The sequence below is a fragment of the Dendropsophus ebraccatus genome, chromosome 10 (assembly GCF_027789765.1).
Source record: "Dendropsophus ebraccatus isolate aDenEbr1 chromosome 10, aDenEbr1.pat, whole genome shotgun sequence".
In the NCBI taxonomy this organism is placed as follows: domain Eukaryota; kingdom Metazoa; phylum Chordata; class Amphibia; order Anura; family Hylidae; genus Dendropsophus; species Dendropsophus ebraccatus.
In genome coordinates this window covers 57,142,484-57,169,952 of record NC_091463.1, presented here as the reverse complement: position 1 = coordinate 57,169,952, position 27,469 = coordinate 57,142,484, and the positions used below count along the sequence as shown (strand labels likewise).

Here is a 27,469-nt window from a genome sequence, read left to right as displayed (position 1 = left end):
CAGGCGTGATTCCCTCGGCCTGCAACAACGGCCGTGATTAGTACGGAGCTTATGTTGTGTGAACATGGCCTTATTGTGGAAGGTTTTTGGAGATTTTTTTAAGAATTTATTTTTACACTTTTTAGGTCCCCACTAAATTACAGTGGTGTCTTGGGTTACGAGCATAATTTGTATCAGACCATGCTTTTAATGCAAATCCACTCTTAAACCAAAGCAAAGTTTCCCTTAAGAAATCAGCATTGGAATGCAGACAATTGGTTCCACGTCCCAAAATAATCATTTTTTATTCTGAATAACATGTAGAACAGATGAAATAAACAATGAGAAACAGTTAAATATGTGATATTATAAGTTACTGTACAGTATAGCAATCAGCATGTGGAGTATAATGTACAGTAACTGCATAAGAATGAAAAAACAGCAGCAGTTTGTAGATACAGGATGGAAATACAGATCCCCATAATGCAGTAGCGTAGTACAACAGGCTAGAATAGAGAAGCAAGACTGCTGTCAGAGGTCTGTGTGGTCACATGACAGCAATGAGGAAGGAGCATGTGTTCACCATGGACCAGTCAGGACTGACAGAGACTGCAGGGAGCATGAAGAAATGAGCAGGACATATGTGGGCATATAGATGCAGCTCACTCTGTCTGGGAAGAGAGGAATTACAGCTATGGAGAGATTACCTCCACAGTCCTGTCCCCTGATGCAAGTCCCAGCCTGAAGTGGATCTGCTATGATTCGGAAGGTGAGGGAGACTTCCTGGGTCAGAGGACAGCGCTATAGACCCCGCTATACAGACCATGCCCCTCCCCCACTCGCCCTCCCACCCAGTACAGAGAGCTCTTAAACCAAAGCAATGCTCTTAAACCAAGTTACAATTTTGAGAAACTATGAGCTCTTCTTGCAAAACGTTCTTAATCCAAGTTACTCTTAAACCAAGGTACCACTGTATTAGATTGCACATACTGATCAATGCTATGGCATTTCATTGCATTGCTCTGCACCCCTTCAGACCACAGCCAACGACACTTCCAAACCCATCTCTGCAGTGACAGCCTGCTCAGGCAATCACTGGCCGTAGTGCTGTCCCATCTCGGTCACTGCAGATGCGGGTTCAGAAGTGTTGGTGGCAGCTGCGATCAGCAGAGACAAGGCAGGAGGACGAAGAGGGAGCATGGAGAGGTAAGCATACCATCTTTATTATTTTCTATATACCGGAGTACCCCTTTTAATCAGTCATCAGCCGCTTTTAACCCCTATATGGCACTGTAAATACTTACACTATGTAAAGGATACCAATATATTTTGTTTTGCACCACTCGCTCGTTTCCTGCCGTACGTCTCCTTGATCCGATCTCACCATTACATGCAAATGGAACATTCAAGAAAGCTACTTTATTTTACTAATTTTACATTAGCAACATGGTATATGTCTGGCGCGTTTACAGGTGTAAACAATCCAACAAAGACTAAACTAATTGTATTCAAAGCCAAATTTGCAACAATTTCCCTAATGTTCATTACAATCCCCACAGCTGCTTCATTGACCTATTCCTTTTCCTGTTTCTGAATATGTTGTTCAATTACAATACTCTTCCTTATGACAGTGTAATAACATATTAATATTTTATGATGGCACATTTTATGGAGACACATAAACAAGGTCTAAAAAATATTGCCAGACAGTGAGGTGTTAGTAATACATTAATTGCAATTAGTGGTAATTTACTGTATTCTTCTGTATGTTCTGTTAAATGAAGGTGTAAAACAGAGCAGCAAGTATGTACATCACCCTCCTTCCTATAGTGAAAGACTACACTATACATTAGGGTTGTTGCAAGTGGTGCACAATGCCCATAGGGGTGAATCCCCCTTTCCAAATCATCAAATCTTTGCCACTATAAATACATAAACTACATATCAACACAAGGAAAAGTTAAACATAGTAACATGGTCAGGGATATACTGGAAACAGATAACTGATCTCATGGAGACCAGCCAAAGAGAACACTGTTGGCTGTTGGTTAAAGCGCTCAATGCAGTGAAATCCTAGATGCATTGCTCCCTGGGAAATACAAATATGCCAAAAAAAAGCCTGTGGAGCCTCATTTAAGAGTCTCAAAACACAGGCCTAGCCAGATATTCCTCCGGGATGGGCCCAGCCAAGGGGTGGCTCCCGAAGGGATATCTGGCTAGTCCTGTGTTTTGAGACTCTTAAATGAGGCTCCACAGGCCCTTTTTTGCATATTCATGTTTCCCAGGGAGCAATGCACCTAGGATTTCACTGCATTGAATGCTTTACCCAGCAGCTGACAGTGTTATCTTTGTGTGGTTTCCCTGAGATCAATTACCTGTTTCTCTTATGGCTTTACGTGGCATTGCTCCCACCTAGCCAGAATCCTGCTCCACACTGATGAGGGGCAACACCCGGAACAGCTGTATGTGGATGGTTACCTGGCCTTGGTTTTTCCCTTGTCATTACATTGACTTATTGGTGTTTTTCCTACAGGAGCCACCCCATGGCTGGGTCCTTCCCGGAGGGATATCTGGCTAGTCCTGTGTTTTGAGATTCTTAAATGAGGCTTCACAGGCTCTTTTTGCATATTTGTGTGTCAAGGATAGGCATAAAACTCGGGCTGATTTGTATCCTAGGCCTACTACGGTATATACCATGTAATATATGTTCTGCATGACATTTACTGTATTTTTGCTATTAGTATTTGTTAGGCACTGGAGTGTTAACGTATTCATCATCTGAACTGTACGAAGCAGAATTAATTCCTTTGTGAACATTCCCGACTGCGTTACCAAATTGCATTTGAAAATCCAGTGGTATAAAATAAAATGAATCAGTCATCACTAGATAATAGAATACAAACATCACTTATCCTGAAAAATAAACTCCTAAGCACTCATGGGGCTGCACTTATTTAGATTTTTTGCCTTTTGAGTACACCACAAGGCTCAATCCCTTAGTAATTACATTAGCAATTTACTTGTAAAGCGATGTGCGTAAAAGGGGCTGAGCTGGCATAGGAGTTGCTCAGCAGGCTAGGTATACAGCACTTTCTCTCATCCATTCAAGAAATTAGCCATGTCACAATGTCTTTGTAGAAATTGTAAGATTTAAAGACATTGAAACCCAAAGATTCTACCAGAAAGATTATATAAACAGCAAAAGTGCACAATAAAGGGGGGTGGTTGCCGTTAAAAGGAAACCAGTCACATCCCCAGTGGAGTGTGGCCTGGCTCCAGTAGCTTACAGCTGCCAGGCACAGCTCTCCGATCCTGTACCCAGAAGACTCCGCCGCCGTAGCAATTTCAACAAATTGATTTTTAATTCTCAGTTCTGGGCCCCGATAACTAGGCGTAAGGGCGGAGCCTCAGTAGTCACGCTGCCTCCGACCTCTTCCCAGCCTCTCAAACTTCATTGGCAGTTGGCTTTGCATTATGTTATTAGCGCTCAGGCTGCCAATCAAGCGTGAGTGGCGTAGAAGAGGGCGGAGGCAGCATGACTGCATGCCTCTACGGCTTTGCCCCATGTGTAGATACCGGGTGTCGGGATGGAGGATTCAAGATCAATATTTTGAAATTGCCGCGCTGGTGAAGTCTGCTGGCTATAGCGATGGAGTGGTGTGCCCGGCAGCGGTCTGGGTAATAGGGCCAGATCACACTCCCTTAGGGAGGTGATTGGTTCCATTTAAATGTCATATTGCAAAAACTAATGGTTTCCATTTACATGCTATTAAAAATTGGTCCAGGAAAGATTAAGGATATTCACCTGTATAGTATGGCACCAGTTGTTAGCCATAGTTTGAGGCAACATGTACATACATCTAATGATCTGAGTGCTGAGGGACACAAATGCTCAGTCACTCTCTCCACGGCCAGGTTTCTGCTTAGTGAGTTCACAATAAAAATCTCACCGGCACTACAGGTCCCAGGCTTGTTCACTTAGTCAGATCTTAGATACTCTCACCCTCGGTGACCCTAGGTCGTGCTCAGTTGGGAAAGTAGTCCATGAAAATAGTATTCAGAAGAAATTGAACAACGGCAGTTCACCTAAAAATTTTCACCTTTATTTCACCAAATAGTACAAAACAGGAACATTTGAGAGGCACTCACTCCCGGCTGTTAGTGAGTGCCTCTCAAATGTTCCTGTTTTGTACCGGCTGTTAGTGAGTGCCTGTCAAATGTTCCTGTTTTGTACCGGCTGTTAGTGAGTGCCTGTCAAATGTTCCTGTTTTGTACCGGCTGTTAGTGAGTGCCTCTCAAATGTTCCTGTTTTGTACCGGCTGTTAGTGAGTGCCTCTCAAATGTTCCTGTTTTATACTATTTGGTGAAATAAAGGTGAAGATTTTTAGGTGAGGTGCCATTCTTCAATTTCTTCTGAATACTATTCTCTGCTTAGTGAGTCCAAGTTCACTGTAAGGCAGCCAATACCAAAAGCTTTCCGCACTGCATGAAAGAAAAAGGGAAAAGGGCGCCTCCTAGTGCAATATTGTGATTTAAGTAAACGTGCAGAGAAATTTTCCTCCAATGCACTCCCCTTCTTATGTTGTGCATCCAATATAGGCACAACACTATGTCACACATGAATTGAATACCACAGCTCAGCACAGGATCATCCAGACGACGATCATCCATCCAGACGACATATGGAATAGAGTACACGAAAAAAAGCAGGATTCTTATAGGACTTTAGGAGCCACATATGATCCTCTAAGGTGCATGGCGCAGGTAAAAGTCACTAGGAATAGGTAGTCACTAGTGAAACCGCATCAGCGGCTGCCAAGTACATAAATATATAACTACCAAATACTGGTTGGCAGAAACAAAAAAGAATGTTTAATTAAAAGTAGTGATGCGTTTTGGCACTATAATCCAGTTATGCCTTTCTCAAGCCTAACACCAACATTCTGCTATTCTCATCAATATCTACATCCTGTCAATAGCAAATATTAATATATGGATACATGGATGATTTAAAATTCATACAAGGTTTCCATGGCAACACTGTACCTGACAGTAATCAGAAGAAAAGGACTTCTCAGTAGTGCTGCCTTCATGTTAGAGATGAGCGAACCGGTTCGCCCGGTATGGGATCTGGTTTGGATTTTTCCAAAAATCCGAGTCCGATTGGATTTGGATTTTTGGAAATCCGCTCCGATTTTTTTTTCTTGCTTTCTAAAATGGCAGCCGCCATTCTAGAAAGCAGGAAGTGTTCCGGGCGGGAAAAGCGATTTCCCATGATGCCCGGAACACATCCAATCAGCAGGGATCTTGTACTAGCCCACCCCCTGTGTGACGTCGGTATTGCTTTAAAAGGATCGGTCACATGAGCGCACCACGCAATGTGTAGAGGGAGAGAGAGAGGAAGCAAGCTGCTGTTGTGTACTACAGACTACTGAGAAGATATTGTGGGAAAGGAAAGGAAAGATTAGGAAGGCGGAGAGGAGAAACATCTAGTGATTGAGAGAGAAATATAGAGAGGGCGAAAGATAGATAGATTAGGCATTGGAAAAGGGTGCACAGAACCAAAACGTGCAGTACAGATATACAAGTCCTATACTTCTGATAGTGAGTATATCACATCTGTCTTATCCTGAGAGACTAAAATACCTGGTTCAGGTGTATAGCATTGTATCTTTTAAAAAGATATATATATATATATATATATATATATATATATATACCCAATTTCTATACTTGGACCCTTCTGATTGAAAGTGTGTATATCACATCCGTCTTATCCTGAGAGACAAAAATACCTGGTGCAGGTGCTCCTGCCTGGCCTCCATGTTGGCTACAGCTGATCCTGCCTGCCCTCCATGTTCACTACTGCTGCTCCTGCCTGTCCTCCATGTTGGCTACTGCTGATCCTGCCTGCCCTCCATGTTGGCTACTGTTGCTGCTGCCTGTCCTCCATGTTGACTACTGCTGCTCCTGTACTGGCCTCAAATGACTATTGCTGGACCTTCACTGGCCTCCAATGACTACTGCTGCTCCTTCACTGCATTTGTGACCTTTTTCCTGCATAGACCCTGTAATGGTGAATATTGAAGTCTAAAAAAAAAAATTTACTTTGAGATATCTAAAAGATAATGATGTTACTGACATGTAGAGCCCTAAATTCAAACAAAGACACTACCCCTGTATCATATAGATGCTTTAAACTATGAAATCTAAAAAAATCCGAAATTCGGTCGGACTGAACTTTCCGAAAAAATCTGAAAGTCCGGTCGGACCGAACTCAACGCTTGTACTAGTTACAGGACCACCATGAGAGTAGTACACATGTTAGTGTCCTTTAACTCAGGCCAGTTATGAGCAGGAAACCTTATTGGCAATTATCATTCCATGGAAGAGGACCAGCGATCGGCTCCACTTGCTTACGGTGCAGCATCAGCCTGCATTCACATTGCATTTTTTGCAGTGATTGACAAGTTCATTGCGTTACTGCATCACTTCATTGCAGTAACTAATAATTACATTGTCATACAACTGTCCTGCGTTAACGCAATGAAACTCCTATATGTACGAACATACCCCAATGGTGCGTTTACACAGAGAGAATTATCTGACAAATTTTGGAAGCCAAAGCCAGGAATGGATTTGAAAAGAAGATAAATCTCAGTCTTTCTTTTATGCCCTGTTCCCTGTTTATAGTCTGTTCCTGGCTTTGGCTTTAAAAATATGTCAGATAAATCTCTGTGTAAATGCACTCTTAGGGCCCTTACTATACTCATGGATCCAGTTTACGAAAAAAAAAAAATGACCTTCAGCTGCCACGGCATCAGACTCTTAAATTATTTTTTTTCTAAATTTACAGATTTACAGTCTTCTGCCCCCCACTTATATGGCCAGCCAAATTGATAAGACACTACTTAAATATAATATTATACATGCTTTCAAACTGTTTGCAATCAATAATGTAATCTCCTTCCCAAAACATTCTCCTCCGAATTGCCCACCAAATTTGCATAACATATTACCAATTTGAGGACAGGAAAAGGGGTGATAGCCCAGAGGGCCCTGAACATTTAACAACAAAAGCCAGATGTTGTAAATGGGTGTACTCTGGAGACTGACCCAATTATATTTTTGCTTTAATAACATTATAATACTTTGTAATATAACTTTTTACTGTATTGTTTTTTGTTTACATATAGACTTCCATTGAGTGGTAGCAGAGGCGACTGTCACCAACATTTTCTCTGGGAACTGCAGGGCTATCCCAGAGATTTAAAAATCTCAAGTCTTCCCATACTCATCAACTGCTATATGTCCCGTAGGAAATGTTTTCTTTTCAGTCTGACACAGTGCTCTCTGCTGACACCTCTGTCCGAGACAGGAACTGTGCAGAGCAGCAGCAACCTACTATAGAAAACCTCTCCTGCTCTGGACAGTTCCTGTTTTGGACAGTGATGTCATCAGAGAGCACTGTGTCAGACTGAAAAGAAAACAATATTTTCTGCAGGACATACAGCAGCTGATAAGTACGGGAAGACTTGAGATTTTTAAATATAAGTAAATAACAAACCTATACAACTTTCTGAAACCAGTTGATTTAAAAGAAAAAGATTTTTCCTGGACAATCCCTTTAAAATTAACTTGGGTAAAACCAATAGAAAGAATACAGACGATATGCCTTACATAAACATCAATGATAAAAAAGAACAGGACTTTATGTCCTGGTTACATAACTGTGATGTGTGGTTTTATTGCAGATTTACATAGCACTAATTAGTCTAAATAGTTCAACATACATGTGCAATTAACTAAATGACGCCATGTCAGAAATGCCCTATGTGCATGTAGCATCCAATTACTCACCAAACTGTTCAACCATAAAACCACCTGCCACTTTAACTTGTTAACTCTCAAAAAGTACACCATCTGAAATGATGTGATATATTGTCTATTATCAGTTGTGTGCCAATAACATTAAGACCCCAGAAAAGACAAGTGAATGTGGTAGAACTCTCAAACGGAAGCTAAAATGATCATCTCTCTTTACAATATACTCACCTATTCCAAAACAAAGAGTGAGACGCGGTTCGCACTGCGTATTTGCAATATGTTTAACGCATACGTTTTATGGAAAAAACTGATGCAAAAAAACGGATGTAATTGTGTGTCATCCATTTGGATCCGTTTTCCATTGACTTCCATTATAAAAAAAAAAAAAAAAAAAAAAAAAAAAGGGATCAAAACGGATGTGTGTGTTTTTTTTTTTTAACAGACACAAAAGTAGTGTTGACTACGTTTTTCTGTCTGTTAAAAGCAACCAATTAAAAAGACGGAGTTCACACTGGTTTCTTGCAGTCCGTTTAACTTATCAGTTTTTAAATGGTCACTTTTAACGTACTCGAAATGTTTTTGTGTACACCAAAAAAAATCAGTTTTGATCCTTTTTTTTTATAATGGAAGTCATGGATCCAAACCGATCGCACACAATTGCATCCATTTTGTTTGTTTTTTCCCCCCATAAAATGTATACATTAAACAGACTGCAAAAACGCAGTGTGAACCCAAAATGATTTCAACTCACATTTTGTACCAACCAAATCCCTTTCTTGCTCTTAACCTCTTAAGGACATATGACGTACTGGTACGTCATATGTCCCCAGGAGGTGTTCAGAGCGGGGCCGCGCGGCGACCCCGCTCTGAACCGCCGTGATCCCAGGAGCCGCGTGTAGCCCGGGATCGCGGTTATTAGCGGACACGGTGTGATCGCCATGCCCGCTAATCAGGTAATCGGAGGCAGCTGTCAAAGTTGACAGCTGCCTCCGATTACCAGCTGCAGCACTTCCCGGGTGTCTCTACCTGCTGCCGGCCGGGGTCCGCTCCAAGATTGCACCAACCCCGGCTCGGCACTAGTTTGTTTTCGGCAAACGAATGCCGATCTCATTGATCTTTGCTGTATAACTAGAGATTAAAGTGTATATACTAGAAGTCCCCCAGGGGGAATAACCCTAACCCCAGGGGGAATAACCCTAACCCCAGGGGGAATAACCCTAACCCCTGGGGGGCTTCTAGTATATGTGTAAAAAAAAAAAAGTATTGTTATTAGTAAAAAGCCCCCTCCCCTAATAAAAATCGGAATCACCCCCCTTTTCCCATGTTTTAAATAAAAGTAAATAAATAAATAAACAACCATGTTTGTAATTGCCCAAACTATTAATTAATCACATTACTGATCTCGCACGGTGCACGGTGCACGGTAAAAATGACACCTCATACAGCCCCATAGACCAAAGGATAAAAGCGCTATAAGCCTGGGAATGGAGCGATTTTAAGGAATGTATATTAGTTAACAATGGTTTGAATTTTTTACAGGCCATCAGATACAATATAAGTTATACATGTTATATATAGTTTTAATCGTAATGACTTGAGGAACATGCATAACAAGTCAGTTTTACCCCAGGGCGAATGGCGTAAAAACACAGTCCCCCCAAATAAAAGAAATGCGTTGTTTTTTTCAATTTCACCACACAATTTTTTTCTGGTTTCGCAGTGTACTTTATGCAAAAATTCAGCCTGTAATTGCACAGTACAATTAGTGACACAAAAAATAAGGGCTCATGTGGGTTTCTAGGTGGAAAAATGCAAGTGCTATGGCCTTTTAAACACAAGGAGGAAAAAACGAAACCGCAAAAACGAAAATTGGCCCTGTCCTTAAAGGGTTAAAGGCGCTATTCCCTGATCCAGGCCTTGAGCCCCCCAAATCGCTAGTAGTTTTGTATAGATTTAGACAAAAAAACCTCTCTGCATTCAAAGATTTTTAGGCAAGTATAATCGAAGAAACAAGCTGTGTGTTATACAAAGGCTGCAGAACCCAATTTCAGCAATAAAAACTTATCTTTATTATGTCAGCAGAGTGAACATGGTAAAGAGTTAATCGATGCATATCTACAAAAGGCCAAACAAATGCATTAAAAACATTTAAAAAGCTGCGCTACTAGTAACTAATGGTAGTCACCCATGTATTGGGAGTCTACCCCATTCACTGGACAAACGAGTGCACAAGGTCCTACCTACAGGAAAAGTGCTGTGGTGCCAAAACACATGTATAGTAAGCATAGGACCTGCAGGAGGCAATACACCAAATGGATCCCAGTGGGGGAAAAAAGTACCCCATGCTTATGACTCCGCCCTTGGAACATCATCAGGACTCGGGAACCTCACATGGTTTAGTCCAGCCTCCTACTGGTGGCATTGGATATTACTTAAAGCGTAACTGTCACATTTTTTTTTTTATTGTAGAAATCAGTAGTATAAGCGATTTTAAGAAACTCTGTAATAGGTTTCATCAGCCAAAAAAGCCTCCTTCTGTACTCAAGAAGCAATCTCCCAGCCTCCACCCCTGACTTCTTATCTGTGCATTATCAGGCAAACACGTCTTCATTACAGAGAAGCCAGTGAAGACGGGTTCTGCTCTCTCCATTGTAAGCCTATGAAGAGGGGAGGGGCCGAGGGAGATGAGGGAGCAGGAAGAGGTGACATGAAGGTCAGCTGTATGTAGACTGTCTGGGCACCTAAACCGCTAAATTCAAGTGTCAGAAAGGTCAGTGCTTATCTATGAACTTACTGAGAGAAGATTGCAGGGTGTTGTGCTTTGCAGAAATCCTCCGTGCTCAGTCACTCCTAACAGCCCCTCCCCTCTCCATAGCCACATAATGGAGACAGAAATCCTGCTGCTTCTGCAGTGAGGGGGGAGGCTGGGAGATTGCTTTTTCAGTCCAGAAGGAAACTCTTTTAGTACATAAAACCTATTACAGAGTTCCTTAAAATCGTTTGTACTACAGATATTTATTGTTTTCAGAAAAATGACCCTGAAATGACAGTTACGCTTTAAGCACCCACCCACCCTTCACTAGTAAAGATTAAAAGTAGTGGATGAAACCTGCAAGAATAGCTGATGTACTGGGATAGAAATCCTGCTCACCTTACACTATGGGCTTTAGCTGCAGTATGTGGAGATTTTTTCATTCATTATGTAGCTACTGTATTGTAGACCAGTATTACCAATAATATCAGTATACAGGGGACAAATATTCCACCACACCAAGACCACTGCTATTACCACCACACTTTTACTGAATGAAATCCTATATTATACTGGGACTTATATATTCCTATACAGTGCCCATATATTAGTTGATATTAGTACTAAACAGGCACTGCAAACCATACAACAGACGTCTGTACAATTATATCCAGTGACTCATGGGGGTCTTTTATGATCAAAATTGTTATGTTTTCTAAATCTTATTATACTCTTCTCTGCAGAATATGGCAGAGAAACACATTGGGGGATTTACCAACACCAGCATCTAACACGCCGGTCTTAAAGAGTCCCCCACTAGCGCATGGGCACAAAGGATTAAAGTAGAGTAGTGTGCCTTTTAGGGATGCACGATGCACCGAAAAATTGATACTACTATCGATTTTCGGGGCAAAAAAACGGTTCGATACCAGGATTTCCTGGTATCAATACTTTATGTTAAACTACAAAATAGCGTAGTTTAACATATAGTGCCGAGAACATGACAGGCGGCTACCTGAGCGCCTGTCATGTTCTCTCTGTGCCACCCCTGCGAACACAGACCCGGGACCCTGCGCGCTCACTCGGGCCCAGATCATCCACCTACCATGCAGCTGCCGCCGGCAAATTTTAGGTCGCCGCTCCTGCCTCTGACATCGCCAGCCCCGGGACAAGTGTGTGTCACTGCGGGTCCTATGGGCTAAGATGAGGACCTTCCCCCCCCCCCTCCACAGGCACCGAGCATGAGACACAGCTGGGCCGGTGAGTGTCTGACAAGGGCAGAGGGGCAGCACAGGGTCGGCGGCAGGAGAGGGAGGAGAGCGGCTGAGAGCTGCACGGTCCGGGAGAGGAGAACGCAGGAGAAGGCTGGAGGTGAGGGAGGCGAGGAGGAGATCTGACAGGAGGTAGCTGTGAGGCCGGGTCGTCAGGACATCCCCGGGGCCGGCATCAGCAATGTGGGGGGTGAACAAAAGGTCGGCCTGGCTGCGACTGTGAAGGGAAGTGGGAGGGGGGCGGTAGCCTGCACATTACTCTGCCGCCCGAATCCAGCTGGAATAGTGCAATTACAACCCCCATCATCCCCCCTGATAGCTGAAGTGTGTTACATGACTACAGTTCCCATCATCCCCCTGATAGCTGAAGTGTGTGTTACATGACAACAACCCCCATCATCCCTGATAGCTGAAGTGTGTGTTACATGACTACAACCCCCACCATCGCCCTGATAGCTGTAGTGTGTGTTACATGACTACAGTTCCCATCATCGCCCTGATAGCTGAAGTGTGTGTTACATGACTACAGTTCCCATCATCCCCCCTGATAGCTGAAGTGTATTACATGACTACAGTTCCCATCATCCCCCCTGATAGCTGAAGTGTGTGTTACATGAATACAGTTTCCATCATCCCCTCTGATAGCTGAAGTGTGTGTTACATGACTACAGTTCCCATCATCCCCTCTGATAGCTGAAGTGTATTACATAACTACAGTTCCCATCATCCCCCCTGATAGCTGAAGTGTGTGTTACATGACTACAGTTCCCATCATCCCCCTGATAGCTGAAGTGTATCACATGACTACAGTTCCCATCATCCCCCCTGATAGCTGAAGTGTGTGTTACATGACTACAGTTCCCATCATCCCCCTGATAGCTGAAGTGTATCACATGACTACAGTTCCCATCATCCCCCTGATAGCTGAAGTGTATCACATGACTACAGTTCCCATCATCCCCCTGATAGCTAAAGGGTGTATCACATGACTACAGTTCCCATCATCCCCCCTGATAGCTGAAGTGTTATTGTGCATATTATAAGATTATCACCTTCCTGATGACGCACGGTAAATGGTGCAAGCGGAGAAACCACCAAATTCAGTAAGACATAAAAACGTGGTACTAAATAAAACCACAGATTGCCCCATAGCCATGTTAAGAATCAGAATAGGGCTATTTTTTTAAGAACATTTATTTTAAATAATGGAAACTTTATTTATAAAGTAATATGGTTCGTACAGACCTGACAGTCGGGGGGGATCTCTACTCTTGTGTTTTTTTAAAAAATATATAATTTATTAAGTATCGAGTTGGTATCGAGCATTGAAAAAAAAAAGTTGGTATTGGTATCAAACGCCAAATTCTGGTATCGTGACATCACTAGTGCCTTTACATAAAACTGGATGCATCAGAGCTGTGCACTGCAGATCACCATCTACATCAACATCTACATCCTGTCTCTACTAAATATGAATAAAACATGGATCATGCCATCAGACCAGTCCACCTGTTGGGGCTCGTCATTTCTACCAATTATCGTCAGACAGGAACCCTCACTGCCAATAATGGTCCCATGGAAAAGTGCCAGCGATCAACCAAGAAACAAGAAATCTTTTTCGTCAGCTGACCACATCTTTCGGGAATGTGCAGGCAATTATCATGAAGTTAATAGGCCGCACAACTGCAAATGAGCACCCTTACTGTAGTCATAGATCCAGGCTAATGAGTTTAACAAATGACCTTCAGCTGCCCTCTGCCAGTGCATAAGTCTCTTGAATTACAGGCTCCATTTTATAGACAATAAGAAGGAGACATGTAGCCTGTTAGCTTCATAGACCTCATTTCTTTCTATGGGTTACAATTTACAAGCTATTTACAATCTATAATCTAATCTTGTACACAAAACAGGGAAAAGGGGGAGATAGCCTTTTATATTAGTCTGGGGAAGTATAATTTACACTAGCTTGAAATTACTGATGGTGGCATAACTGATGGATAAATTATGCACAGGGTACCCCTTATATCGAAATCACCGGTAAGAAGAACAAGAATTTATCTTAAAAAAATTATTTTCATCCATTGCTAGTTCGGTCCCCTCTGTGCCCCCATATAGTATTTAAGTTGCTCTGTGTCCCCCATAAAGTAATTTCATCCCCCCCCCATGTTCCCATATATATAGTTATACTCTTCCCTGTTATTCCGTGTAGTAATTAGGTCCCTCTGTGCCCCTATATGGTAGTTAGGACCCCCTGTGGTCCCATATAGTATTCATCTCTGTGCTTCCAAATATAATAGGTCCCCACTGTGCATCCATATAGTAGTTATATATAGTAGTTATGTCCTCAGTAGGTAGTATCCTTCCATGTAGCTATCCTCCATTAAGTAGCCATATGGTACCTAGCTCCCCCAGTAAATATCCCCTATAGTGGTAACTCCCCCTGAGGTAATCTTTCCTGCAATAGTGCCTCTGTAGATAGACCCCCTGTAGGCAACCCCCCCTTTAAGTAATCCCCCCTGATAGTAACCACCCCTGCATTGGCAAACCCCCAGTAATAAGCCTTAATAAAAAAAATCTGTCAGATAATTTGTTGGTGTACTAGGGCCTTTAGGCACTTGCCCAGGTTTACCAAACCTGTCCTGGATGAAGAAAAATGTCTCTGTAGTACCTTCTATAGGTAGCTGCCCTATAGATAGATGCCTGACCATTTAAAGAGCTTTATAGCATCACTCAGATTAGTTGGCAGATGCCAGGCAAATACCCTACCTCATGAGGTGCTAAAGCTCTGCTATTCTATCTACAGACAGTGTATATCGATTTATATGTAGCCGCATATTGGTGGCGCTAGAGAAACAGCTTTCTCCTTCCTGACGGCAATCTATTTAGCATATTTTTACCTGGGCATATAGACCCCCTACTTGTTAGATCAGTGCCTTACAAGAGTTGAAATCATATTTATTTTTAGTCATCTTTAATTTTAGCATGAAAAATATTTTTAACTTCACAGTGTATGTAACAATCATACATCTATAGAACAACATTTCCCTTGTGTTTATTACAGGATTATTACTTAATAATGTCAGCAACTCCCCATTTGCTTCCTGTCATTTTGAAAAGGGAAGACAGAATGAAAATAAATTAGGCACCCTGGCACCCCCCCCCCCCCCCCCAGCTGATTGCAGTCAAACCGCAGTCTTAAGGTAGTGCCTTCTTATTGTTTCTGAGCAGCGGCAAGAAAAAGACTATGTCGCAGAATCCTCATACCCATGCATGTCTGTACTTTCCATTAGCCGAGGGATTAATTTGGCTGCACTTGGCTGGCTTAACGCTGAAAGTATCAGGGATATTGGCCTATTTATACAGCATTTCTGCTGTATTTAGTGTGAGGCTGTAGAATACATTGTCATAACAGCCAACCTCTACTGCCATTTCTACCTCAAGAAAGACAACCAACGCAGCAGAAAGGAATCGAGAGAAACTTACAAAATGACGATTATCCCCACTGTTTACCTTTATGTCAGCTGCGCAGTAGTGATTCTGGCTAGGCTATTTTTTTTTGTTCCTTTCATTGCTTTTTATTCTTTTTTTTTTCAAGGTTAAAAAAAAATCTAGAAATACTTATTACATATAAACATATGCAAGCATAAATAATAACAGCAAAGTATTAGCACTAAATTTAACATGTGCCATAGTACAGCAGCAATCATAGGCAGCCTTTGTAGTATGGCATGGCATTCATTCATGTGGATAGGCAACAGCATTGTACAAGGTTGAACTATGTCCTCAAGGGTGGGAGTTATTGGAACAGCTCTATACTCTGGATAGTGATCCCACTGTGATCCAATTACAGCATAGCCCTGATGATTTAATACATATGTTCTTTTCAAGTCAATAATGCTGAGCTGTGATTTCCCTAGGATATGACATTAAGATTTAAGCTCCAACAACCTCTTTAATGCCAGCAGCGATGTGTCCAGGAATAATCCACACAATGAAGTCACACTACAGAGATTGTGAAGACAAATATATCGTAGCACAAGAATTAGCTATAAATCTTGCCACAATGAAGAAAAAGTACACCTTGGGATGTCACTACAGAGGAGTAATGCCATGTTTCTCCAAAAACAAGACAGGATCTTTTTATTTATTTTTTTTCTCAGAAAAAGAGCTAGAGCTTAATTTCAGGGAGGTCGAATTTTAGGAGAATTATGGTAGGTTCCTACACTTTAGCCCCACTCTGTATGGTAGTTAGCCACCATAATGTATGTCCCATTCTTGTAAGACGCCTATACTGTAAGATCCTCTGTAGTTATACCTTCATATTATATACCTCCCTCCTTTGTCTGTAGTTGTTTCCAACACTGTATACATCCCCCATCTGCAGGGAGTCCCCATACTTTATACCTCCCCCCTCATACCCTCCGTCCCCCATATTCAAAGTACCTTATTGTGCGGTGGGGGTGAAGCATAAGTCTGGCTTATTTTTGGAGTAGGGCCTATATGTTAACCTGCTCCAAAAAGTTTGCAAAATGAAGCTAGGTTTTATTTTCGGACAAATATGGTACATGTAGTGATGTATAGAGATGCATTACACATACATTTCAATGTTCAAGGATACTATCAAGCCAATGAATCGATAAACTGCATAGCCGTACACCACAGCCTCCCCTGCTTCATGTTATTTCTGGAGTTGCACTTGCTTCTTGTTCACCTTCACTTCCATGGGACTTCATGACTGATAGATGACTTCTTCCCCTTCCTCAGCTTCTATGTACTATGCTTCAAGCTGCCCATCGTTTAAACAAGCAGTCCATATAAAAAGTGACACCGATCACTTGGCTGCACATCTTCCTGACAACACACATATGTACAGTATATATCTGTGCTGTCAGTTTTCAGATCACAAGCAGCAGTGTATACTTTACAATCTGCGATGCTTGTTATCTGGCGTGTCTGTTCAATCCTCAGGAAAAATGCACACAATATTGCCACGGTGGGACAACCTGGTGATACTATCCCTCCACAATGAAGTGTGTTCCAGCACTGTCAATATAGTATAGGTATGCAAAAAGGTCAGTGGAGCCTCAGTTATGAGTCTCAAAAAAGGGACTAGCTACAGTGGGGAAAAAAGTATTTAGTCAGTCACCAATAGTGCAAGTTCTCCCACTTAAAAAGATGAGAGGCGTCTGTGATTTACATCATAGGTAGAACTCAACTATGAGAGACAAAATGAGAAACCAAATCCTGAAAATCACATTGTCTTATTTTGTAAGAATTTATTTGCAAATTATGGTGGAAAATAAGTATTTGGTCACCTACAAACAATCACGATTTCTGGCTCTCACAGACCTGTAACTTCTTCTTTAAGAGTCTCCTCTTTCATCCACTCATTACCTGTAGTAATGGCACCTGTTTAAACTTGTTATCAGTATAAAAAGACACCTGTGCACACCCTCAAACAGTCCAAACAGTCAGACTACAAACTCCACTATGGTGAAGACCAAAGAGCTGTCAAAGAACACCAGAAACAAAATTGTAGCCCTGCAGCGGGCTGGGAAGACTGAATCTGCAATAGGCACTCAGCTTGGAGTGAAGAAATCAACTGTGGGAGCAATAATTAGAAAATGGAAGACATACAAGACCACTGATAATCTCCCTCGATCTGGGGCTCCACACAAAATCTCACCCCGTGGGGTCAAAATGATCACAAGAACAGTGAGCAAAAATCCCAGAACCACGCTAGGGGGACCTAGTGAATGAACTGCAGAGAGCTGGGACCAATGTAACAAAGCCTACCATCAGTAACACACTACGCCGCCAGGGACTCAGATCCTACAGTGCCAGACGTGTCCCACTGCTTAAGCCAGTACATGTCCTGGCCCGTCTGAAGTTTGCTAGAGAGCATTTGGATGATCCAGAAGAGTATTGGGAGAATGTCCTATGGTCTGATAAAACCAAAGTGGAACTATTTGGTAGAAACACAACTTGTCGTGTTTGGAGAAAAAGAATACTGAGTTGAATCCATATAACACCATACCTACTGTAAAGCATGGGGGTGGAAACATCATGCTTTGGGGCTGTTTCTCTGCAAAGGGGCCAGGACGACTGATCCGGGTACATGAAAGAATGAATGGGGCCATGTATCGTGAGATTTTGAGTGCAAACCTCCTTCCATCAGCAAGGGCATTGAAGATGAAACGTGGCTGGGTCTTTCAACATGACAATGATCCAAAGCACACCGCCAGGGCAACGAAGGAGTGGCTTCGTAAAAAGCATTTCAAGGTCCTGGAGTGGCCTAGCCAGTCTCCAGATCTCAACCCTATAGAAAAACTTTGGAGGGAGTTGAAAGTCCGTGTTGCCAAGCGACAGCCCCAAAACATCACTGCTCTAGAGGAGATCTGCATGGAGGAATGGGCCAACATACCAACAGTGTGTGCCAACCTTGTGAAAACTTACAGAAAACGTTTGAGCTCTGTCATTGCCAACAAAGGATATATAACAAAGTATTGAGATGAAATTTTGTTACTGACCAAATACTTATTTTCCACCATAATTTGCAAATAAATTCTTACAAAATCAGACAATGTGATTTTCTGGATTTGTTTTCTCATTTTGTCTCCCATAGTTGAGGTCTACATATGGTGTCAATTACAGACGCCTCTCTCATCTTTTTAAGTGGTGGAACTTGCACTATTGGTGACTGACTAAATACTTTTTTCCCCACTGTAGATATTCCTCCAGGAAAGGACCTAGCAAAGGGATGGCTAAAACCACTATATTAAGTGGCCCCTTCAGTCAATATCCAACTCAGTTACGAGTCTGTAGAGTATGTAGTGGCACATCTGATTGACAAGGGGAATGTTTACATTCGTTGCTAATGTATTCACACAATTCCAGGAAGAATAAGAGAAACAGCACAATGCAGAGTTCTAGGAATAGGTGCTTCAGAATTGTTATTTCCCATTAAAAACAAGTCTTCACTAAAACAGAGATGTCAGGAGAGCTGGAAGGTCTCTTTTTCCACCACCGATGAAAGATCAAAGTTGTACTGAACTAAAACAATTTTTCAAGGGAAAAAAATACATAAAAACGTATTGCAAAATTTATAAATGCATTTAAAGTTATTGTTCGGATTATAAATCCAATAAACACAAGCCTTATGCAGTAAGCTGTCATGGTGAACTCCTACCTGCTGGGACAGCCAGAGCATAAATACTGTACTTACCTTTCCTGCCGGGGTGCTTCCTGCCGGTTCTCCAGATTCAAGAGCTATGTCTGATACAGCTCACAAGTTTAATAGATGAAAGATGTACTGTGAAGCTCCAGGACCCCCGTGCATTATCTCTAGCGAGGCCCTTCCTTCACCTGCCTTTTATAATACTGATATGTTGTTATGTGTCAAAGGGGCCTTAGGGCCCTCTCTGGCACTAGTGCATTTGCTAGCTTGCACTCATACCCATAAATCTGTAAAAGGCAGGTCTACCCTGTCCACCTTGCCTAAGCAAGAGGATTCTTAGTATCCAAGTGAAGTGTTCCCATCTGTTTTTGTATACTCCTTGTTTGATCCCTGCCTGCTATCCAACACTGACCAAGACTGTTAAACAAGAACCTAAGCTACCATCCAAGACCATTCAGCCTGTCTCTGACCATAAGAGGAACAGATCACTGATCTCAGGGAGACCACCCAAAGATAACACTGTCGACACTGTCGACTCAATGCAGTCAAATCCTAGGTGCATTGCTCCCTGGGAAACATGTCTATGACCACGACCATACTGCTCTATTTTCTTCCCTTGGCCTGTACTCTAAATTTCTTCTGGTGCTTATCACCAGTGTTTCTTGGTCCACTGGGCCAGTTGTCACCCACACCAATACTGCTAAAAGAGGTAGCAACATCTAGGTAGTTCCTAGCAATGAAGTATAGATCCCTGTAGAGGTAGAAACCTAGAGGCTACATAGCCAACTCACTCAGGATTGTCCCAAAGACAAAATAGTTGGGTGGCATAGCTAGTCCACACCAGTTGCCCATTGCAATTCTTCTTTCTCTATAGCTATGTCGGGAATGTTTGTTTGCTTATTTTGTTATTGTTGTTTACTTATTATTTTCCCTATAAAACAAAAGAGTGTTGTTTTATGAGAAATACTATTCTAGCATGATATGTAATGGAACGTTCCGTTAGTCATTAAGTCAGTTTTATCAGCGGCCAACATTATTAAAAATCTTTAAGAAACAATTATCCAGAACTCAAAGCAGAGCCAAGCAGTGACAGTACGCGCTTTGATCAACATTTTCTTGTGTCTGATATTTCTTTCCTCAGACTGCCCTGTATTTTCCTTTCCAGTTTACTACGAGTGTTGGTTACCATGGCAATCCCAGCTTGCCTAATGTCTGTGACTCGGAGAGGTCATTTTGAATTCTACTGACAAAATATTTTTGTGAAGGAGTGACAGATTGCTGCCAAAAAAGATTGTTGCTCAGTGGAAATTAACTGTTGCCAAAACCGTATGTGTCTGACCCAATAGTAATTGCCAATGTCTGAGGAACAACATTGTAAGCAGGTAACAAGATGAAGCTTCCTGGGAGCCCACATAACAAGTTTAGTAGGAAACGGCGTAAACAGCACTTCCCTTATATACGGTTTTCATTGAAACCTTGGCTGAGTTTTCATTATATCCTGTAGGGCTTTGGGGAATTTAATTTTCCACTGATGCCCTGCAGATCAGAGATGAAAAAACAAGGTGTTTTATGACAGCCTATAGTGTGCACTAACAGAATAAAGACTGCCATAAAGCACAATACAGAGGTCCAGCAATCTCCCACATGATGTCCTGTAGACCAATTAATTGCAGAATGGTGGTCCCCCAATTACAAAAACTTATGGTTACAATATGGTCGGTGGTCTTTTCTAGACTATTGTAACTTACAACCAGATTCCACATTCAATGCCACCAGCACTGCCACAAGTGTGGGCTCTAAATGGCTATCTAGTAGTGCCTCTCTATATTACAGTAATACCTGCACAAGGTTGAGCCGCTCCCTTGAACACCTTCTTATTTTTACAATGGTTCAAAAAACAGTTTTGCATGACTTGCATCACACTTATTATAAGTTTTTCACACTTTTTGGACACGTTCCTGCCAGTGTGAAAAAGGGGGTAGTTTTCCTAAAACAACTAAGAGTTGGTCTAGACCTGGGATGGGGAACCTTCAGCTGGTGCAAACTTACAATTCCCATTATGCCTGGACAGCCAAAGTTTTAGCTTCATAACTATAGAAATTACTGCACAATGTTTTTGCACCAAACACAGAAAAATTGCAAATTTTTGAGCACCAATCTTGATAAATGTAAGTATTTGGAGTATTAGTAAAAAAAAAATTAAAAAAATTAAAAAAAATGAAAATTACTGATATTAAAATTTAGGTAGTCCACTGTAGCAGAATTTTACTTCTGTAATATTAAGTGATTTGGCTGGTCACTTTAGTTCTTTGATGTTTAGCTATTCTCTTTGTTTTGTTTTTTTTACTTTATATACCATTTTTATGATAGACTTTTTATGATTTTTATAAGGAATTATTCTAAATGGACACTTACATGGACTTTTGGCAATTATAATTCCCACTGCAAGGAATTACCAAATAGTGTTCCATTCTCTTATGTTTTCTATCTTTTACGTTTAACATGTTCATTATTGCAATTTATATCAGATGGAAATAATTCTGTAAAATAATACTTTTTGTTCACATCCTGTAACATATTGATTTACGACTTTGTAAAACGGGTCTTGTTTCTTAATTTGAAACTTCTAATAAATTCTGTTTAAAAAAAAATAATAATAATAATACTAAAAATTGAAAGTGCCCTAAACTCTAACTTCTTTTCACTCTTATAAAGCCACGCCATGCTTTCAGCATCGATTATCACCTGCTAATCTTATGGTATGAACAGACACAATCAATGAGACGAATTTAAAAGGTGCCTGCCACAATGCAATGAAATGCAATCCATTTTGTGAGAATCATGTTATAGAGCAGGAGGAGCGAAGCAGAATGATCTATAGTTTTATTAGTAGTACAGTATATTGATAGAAATCTCGGGCTACTCTGAGCTTTGGAGTCCAGTCAGTGGTCCTACTAATGCCCCTATTCCACGCTATTAGCGCTCGTTTGCTCCTCGTTCCCCACTCGCTGCCACCGCTATTCGACGCGGCTGCAGCGAGCGGGTGAGTGCGGGAGGGGCTGCTCGGAGGATCGCTGATCGTCCGGGCAGCCCATAGGATATAGCAGCATCTGCTGCCGACGCTCCTATTCAACGGAGCGACGGCAGCAGATCGCTGCTATATCAGTCGCTTGTTTTTCAACATGTTGAAAAACAAGTGACTGCAACGATCAGCCGACATGAACGATGTCGGCTGATCGTTGCACTCTATTCCACGGGACGAACATCGTTCGTAGCGGCCGATGTCGGCCAAATACGAACAATATTGCTCCTTTAAACGACCCGTGGAATAGGGGCTTAAGTCAGTGCTTCCCAACCTTTTTCACCTCGGGGCGCCCCTTGAAAAAAAAATTACCTCGGGACACCCCTACTAAATATTGTTCTACAAAATGAGAAAACTGTCATTCAGTGACTCACAGGTGACGTCTTTTTTGATCTGAGGCGTCACTTTCCCTTTTCCTCTCCATCCAGTCCAGTCCTCCATGATGATTTCTTCCAGATACGTTTCATCTTTTCAAAACCTGTGAGACAAACAATTCAGGCTCCGCACATTTCTAGCAACTTCCTTTCCTTTCTCCCTCCTGTAGGCTCCCAAAGTAACTGCGCTGTTTGGTGTTATGCGCAGTAAAGCGAGTAGGATTGGGGGATGCCCCCTGTATGTAGGATCCCCTGCTGTGCCCCCATGAGCTAATAATGCCCCCAGAGGTGGCCCCAATGAGCTAATAATGCCCCCAGAGGTGCCCCCATGAACTAATAATGCCCCCAGAGGTGCCCCCATGAGCTAATAATGCCCCCAGAGGTGCCCCCATGAACTAATAATGCCCCCAGAGGTGCCCCCATGAACTAATAATGCCCCCAGAGGTGCCCCCATGAATAATACCCCCAGAGGTGCCCCCATGATCTAATAATGCCCCCAGAGGTGCCCCATGAACTAATAATGCCCCCAGAGGTGCCCCCATGATCTAATAATGCCCGCAGAGGTGCCCCATGAACTAATAATTCCCCCAGAGGTGCCCCCATGAGCTAAAAATGTTCCCAGAGGTGCCCTCATGAACTAACAATGCCCCCAGAGGTGCCCTCATGAACTAATAATGCCCCCAGAAGTGCCCCCCATGAAATAATAATGCCCCCAGAGGTGCCCCTCAGGAACTAATAATGCCCCCAGAGGTGCCCCCATAAACTAATAATGCCCCCAGAGGTGGCCCCCATGAACTAATAATGCCCCCAGAGGTGGCCCCATTAACTAATAAGGCCCCCAGAAGTGCCCCCCATGAAATAATAATGCCCCCAGAGGTGCCCCTAAAAAAAAAACACATCCTACTCACCTAATCCACGCTGTGTGGCTGCAGGCAGCAGCTCTCCTTCTCTTCTGGCTCCATCTTGCGAGCCGCAGGGACGGGACCTCCGGCAGGTGTGATGACGTCACATTATCACTCCTGCCGGAGAGGTCACGTCCTAGAGTCCCATAGGCTGCAGGTATGAAGTGCCGGCAGCATATGGGAGTGAATGTAGGAGCAGGATGCTGACAGGTCCTGCTCCTACATTCTGCTCATTTTAATGTTCCGCCTGCTCACTGTGCGGGCGGAACATTAAAGCGATCTGTGCATCCCGAGAAGCTGCTCGGCCGCAGCTTCTCGGGATGCTTAAAGAGACAGTGCACATTTCCCACCAGGATCCCGCGGCACCCCTGGCGGGTTCTCCCGGCACCCTGGTTGGGAAACGGTGTACTAAGTGATTAACAGCTTATGCATATTAGACAAATTAGACTATCTGTCACTGATCAGGACCACCCACTGGCCCAGAAATTTTGGTAAATATATTAAAAGCTCTCTAGATTCTCTTACCATTAAACTATATATCACTCTGCTCAGCTCCTCCTGCTGTATAACATGCAGCCTGCAGAAACATACATAGCACAATTACTGTCCACCGTATCTTTCAAGTGCATCTTCAAGCTCATGCACATGACCTTTATTATGAATCCATGTTTTATTGTCCCGTGTTATAGTCCCTAGAATAATTTATGAGCTTACACTATACCACTTGCTGTCTTAGCCATTTTCATAGAGAATTTATGAGAAAACAATTATGACAGGTTATATCTCATGCCTTATTACTGAGGCATTCTATTTCCGAAGCACTGCTTCTAGGGGACAAAACAGTACATTGCTTCATGGCAGCATCATGCAATAACTCCATAATGCAGGACTGTAGGCATCTGTATGCTTCACTGTGTGCATGAAGCCTTATTTGTGATCCATAACATAATATGGGTAGCAACCCCTTTTAATTAGTAGCAATTAATGATTTTCTATATAAATGCCAATAAGTAATACGTATAGAACTGTAATAGAACAGAAACAGTCAAGAATAGATTAGTTCTTCTAGGCCCTTCCTTATCACCATGCTGTCATGATGAGCTCTTTCGTTCCATCTCACTCTGTAATGAATTTTCTGTTATTTCAGGAAGTACTGGGCAGGATGCTGATTTGTTTATGCCAGGGGAAGCAGTTAATAGAATATGGATTAAGTCTCAGGTCATTACATGCCCATTAATATATTGCTTTCAGATGTCTAACTATGTTATTACATATTTAGCGGAAAACCAAGAGGCTGGAGACCTCCTGTCAGAGACTCTTTCTGCGAGTTTTAAAAAACCACTCATGAGTGACTGGGAATAGGAAACAAAATCGTTGTAATCAATTACCTAAAAACACCATATGCTGAGGTATCTCACTTAGCATAGGGTACTCTTGTATTATACAGGTGCAGCCATAGAACTGGGCTAGAGTTATGTATAGAATTTAGAGATGAGCGAACCACGAGCATGCTCGAGTCCATCCGAACCCGAACGTTCTGCATTTGATTAGCGGTGGCTGCTGAAGTTGGATAAAGCCCTAAGGTTATATGGAAAATATGGATATAGTCATTTGCTGTATCCATGTTTTCCAGACAACCTTAGCGCTTTATCCAAGTTCAGCAGCCCCCGCTAATCAAATGCAGAAAGTTCGGATCCGGATCGACTCGAACCCGATTCGCTCATCTCTAATAGAGTTATGCTTTTATTTCTATAATGCTCCTAAGCATACTTAACACTAAAGAGCAGCACTTGCCAAATAAATTAGACATTTATCTCTGTTTATATCTCTAGTAATTCAGATAGTTTAAGGTATATTATCATGTCTAGCAATATACCGAATAATGTCAATCTATTCTGGAAAATAGATTGGCTGTACAAAATGTTTAATAAATGTTTAGTGAGAGATCTATCAAACCTTGAGCAAAGGAGAAGGAGGAGGAGGAGTCAACTGTAACAACCAATCAGTTTCCAGCTTTTATTCTTTAAAGGCCTTTAAAAAGAGGCCTTTTGTTGCAGTTTTGAAGCCAAGGTGTGAAATAAAAAGAATTAGATAAATTTTAAAGAATTTCTCAACTCATTTTTGGTGTGGAATGGATTGAAAAAAATAGAAAGGAGAGGTACTGTTCTTTAATTTATTTTATCTTATTTATTATCTTATTTATGATCCATGCCCCAAAACTGCATGGCTTCAAAACTGCACCACAAAACTGCACTGTGTAAAAGCACCTTAAGCCCTTCCCTCCATGATTTGCTGAGAATTCTTGAAATACCTGTGAGTATTCCCACTATACATTTATAAACCTCAATAGGGCCAATATACTGCTAGAACGCTATGAAACTTACAGACAGACATTCCATCCATTATAGACGGGCATTCCATTCAATAGCCTTCTCCTAAGGTTAGATCTCTTTATCATAATCTCTAACTATAGAATATGTACTGTATGTACTAACCACGTATCTTGAAGCATTATACAAAATACAAATAAATATTATTAATATTTGCATTAGCATAAGTTGCCTTCTATTTTTTTGTCTCTTTGCTTATATAAGCTACTTCTGCACTTGATTTACCTTATAACCTTTTTGTAAAATTACACAATGTGTTGTGGATTTAAAAATAAATTTACAGTTACTTATTTTTTTATTTCTTTGCCTAGGTACCAACATTAATGATGGACACACAGTTTTCAGAATTCACACCAGACATTACGCCCATTATGTTGGCAGCTCACACTAATAACTATGAAATTATAAAACTTTTAGTCCAAAGAAGGGTGACAATACCTCGCCCGCACCAGATACGTTGCAACTGTGTGGAATGTGTCTCCAGCTCGGAAGTTGACAGCCTCAGACACTCCAGGTCTAGACTGAACATCTACAAAGCTCTGGCCAGCCCATCTTTGATTGCCTTATCCAGCGAGGACCCTATACTGACAGCTTTCCGCCTCGGGTGGGAGCTGAAGGAGCTCAGCAAGGTAGAGAACGAGTTCAAGGCAGAATATGAAGAACTGTCTCAGCAATGTAAAAGGTTTGCCAAGGATCTGCTTGACCAAGCAAGGAGCTCTCGAGAACTGGAAATTATACTTAACCACAGGGATGACCAGAGTGAGGAGCTGGATCCTCAGAAGTGTCACGACCTGGCAAAGCTGAAGGTAGCAATAAAGTATCATCAGAAAGAGGTGAGGTGAACTTGTATTGTTATCATAGTTACTTTTTTTAGTGTGTCAGATTTTAGGAAATTGTAATATATTCTTCTCTCATTACTAAAATTAACCCGAGAAAATAATACAAATGCTTTTAAGAATGTAATATAAGTTTTGCATATTAAAAAAAACACCTTATTTTGCAGAATGGCTCTGATTCACAGATATTAGTAAGTTATCATGTATGCCAGGAGTACTGAAAGCCAGTGGTATGCCAACAAGTCACTTTGCCTTGGCCATGGTATGTAGATACAGGGCCAGTGCAACAAACAGTGAACATTTGCCCTGAATGAAATAACATATACAATTATGGTGTATGCACTGTAACAGCTGCTGCGGCTGGCATGCATGACCCTATTAATGCTTCTCAGGGATAAATCAGCTGTTTATTGACAGGGGAAGCATCTGTATCTGCAGGGTTAGGCTCACTGCCGATGGGTCTGCTGAAATTTTATTTAGGACCAGGCAACTTCCATGCCCTTCCATGAATATAATTTGAGAGATATTGGTGAGATGATATAAGCTTTAAACCTTTTAAAAAAGAGTGTATAAAATGGAGAAAAAAGCAGATTAAGGCTATGTTCATGCACCGTCAAAATGATGACTGTTTTAAATGGACAATTGTCATTTCACGTCAAATAACGGACAATAATTATACAAATAATGGCCGTTGTTACAAAATAATACCAGTTATTTGCCATGAAAAGACGTCCATCCAATCAAATTGGTAGTCATTTCAATGATGTGTGAAGATAGAATAAAGAGAATATAATCTCTTTCTTGCCAGGCCCATATGTCATTAACCCCTTAAATGCTGGGATCTCTAGCAACTGCAGTATTTAAAGGCAGTCATTGACA

The 27,469-nt window shown here is 41.8% G+C and overlaps 1 protein-coding gene and 1 long non-coding RNA gene across 9 annotated transcripts in view; both read left to right on the top strand.

Annotated features, from left to right (window-relative positions):
• Positions 1–27,469, top strand: part of LOC138765646 (uncharacterized) — a 680,565-nt gene that overhangs the window by 240,153 nt on the left and 412,943 nt on the right. The gene's annotated exons all lie outside the window — the stretch shown is intronic.
• The window catches only part of TRPC5 (transient receptor potential cation channel subfamily C member 5), a 262,067-nt gene that overhangs the window by 107,501 nt on the left and 127,097 nt on the right, over positions 1–27,469 (top strand). For 7 of the 8 annotated variants that reach the window (XM_069942768.1, XM_069942769.1, XM_069942775.1 and 4 more), the window contains one exon: positions 26,066–26,587. In XM_069942768.1, coding sequence (XP_069798869.1) covers positions 26,066–26,587 — 522 coding nt within the window. Of the gene's footprint in view, positions 1–20,315; positions 20,389–26,065; positions 26,588–27,469 lie in introns of those variants that run through there. The other variant, XM_069942776.1, reaches the window with a different exon arrangement.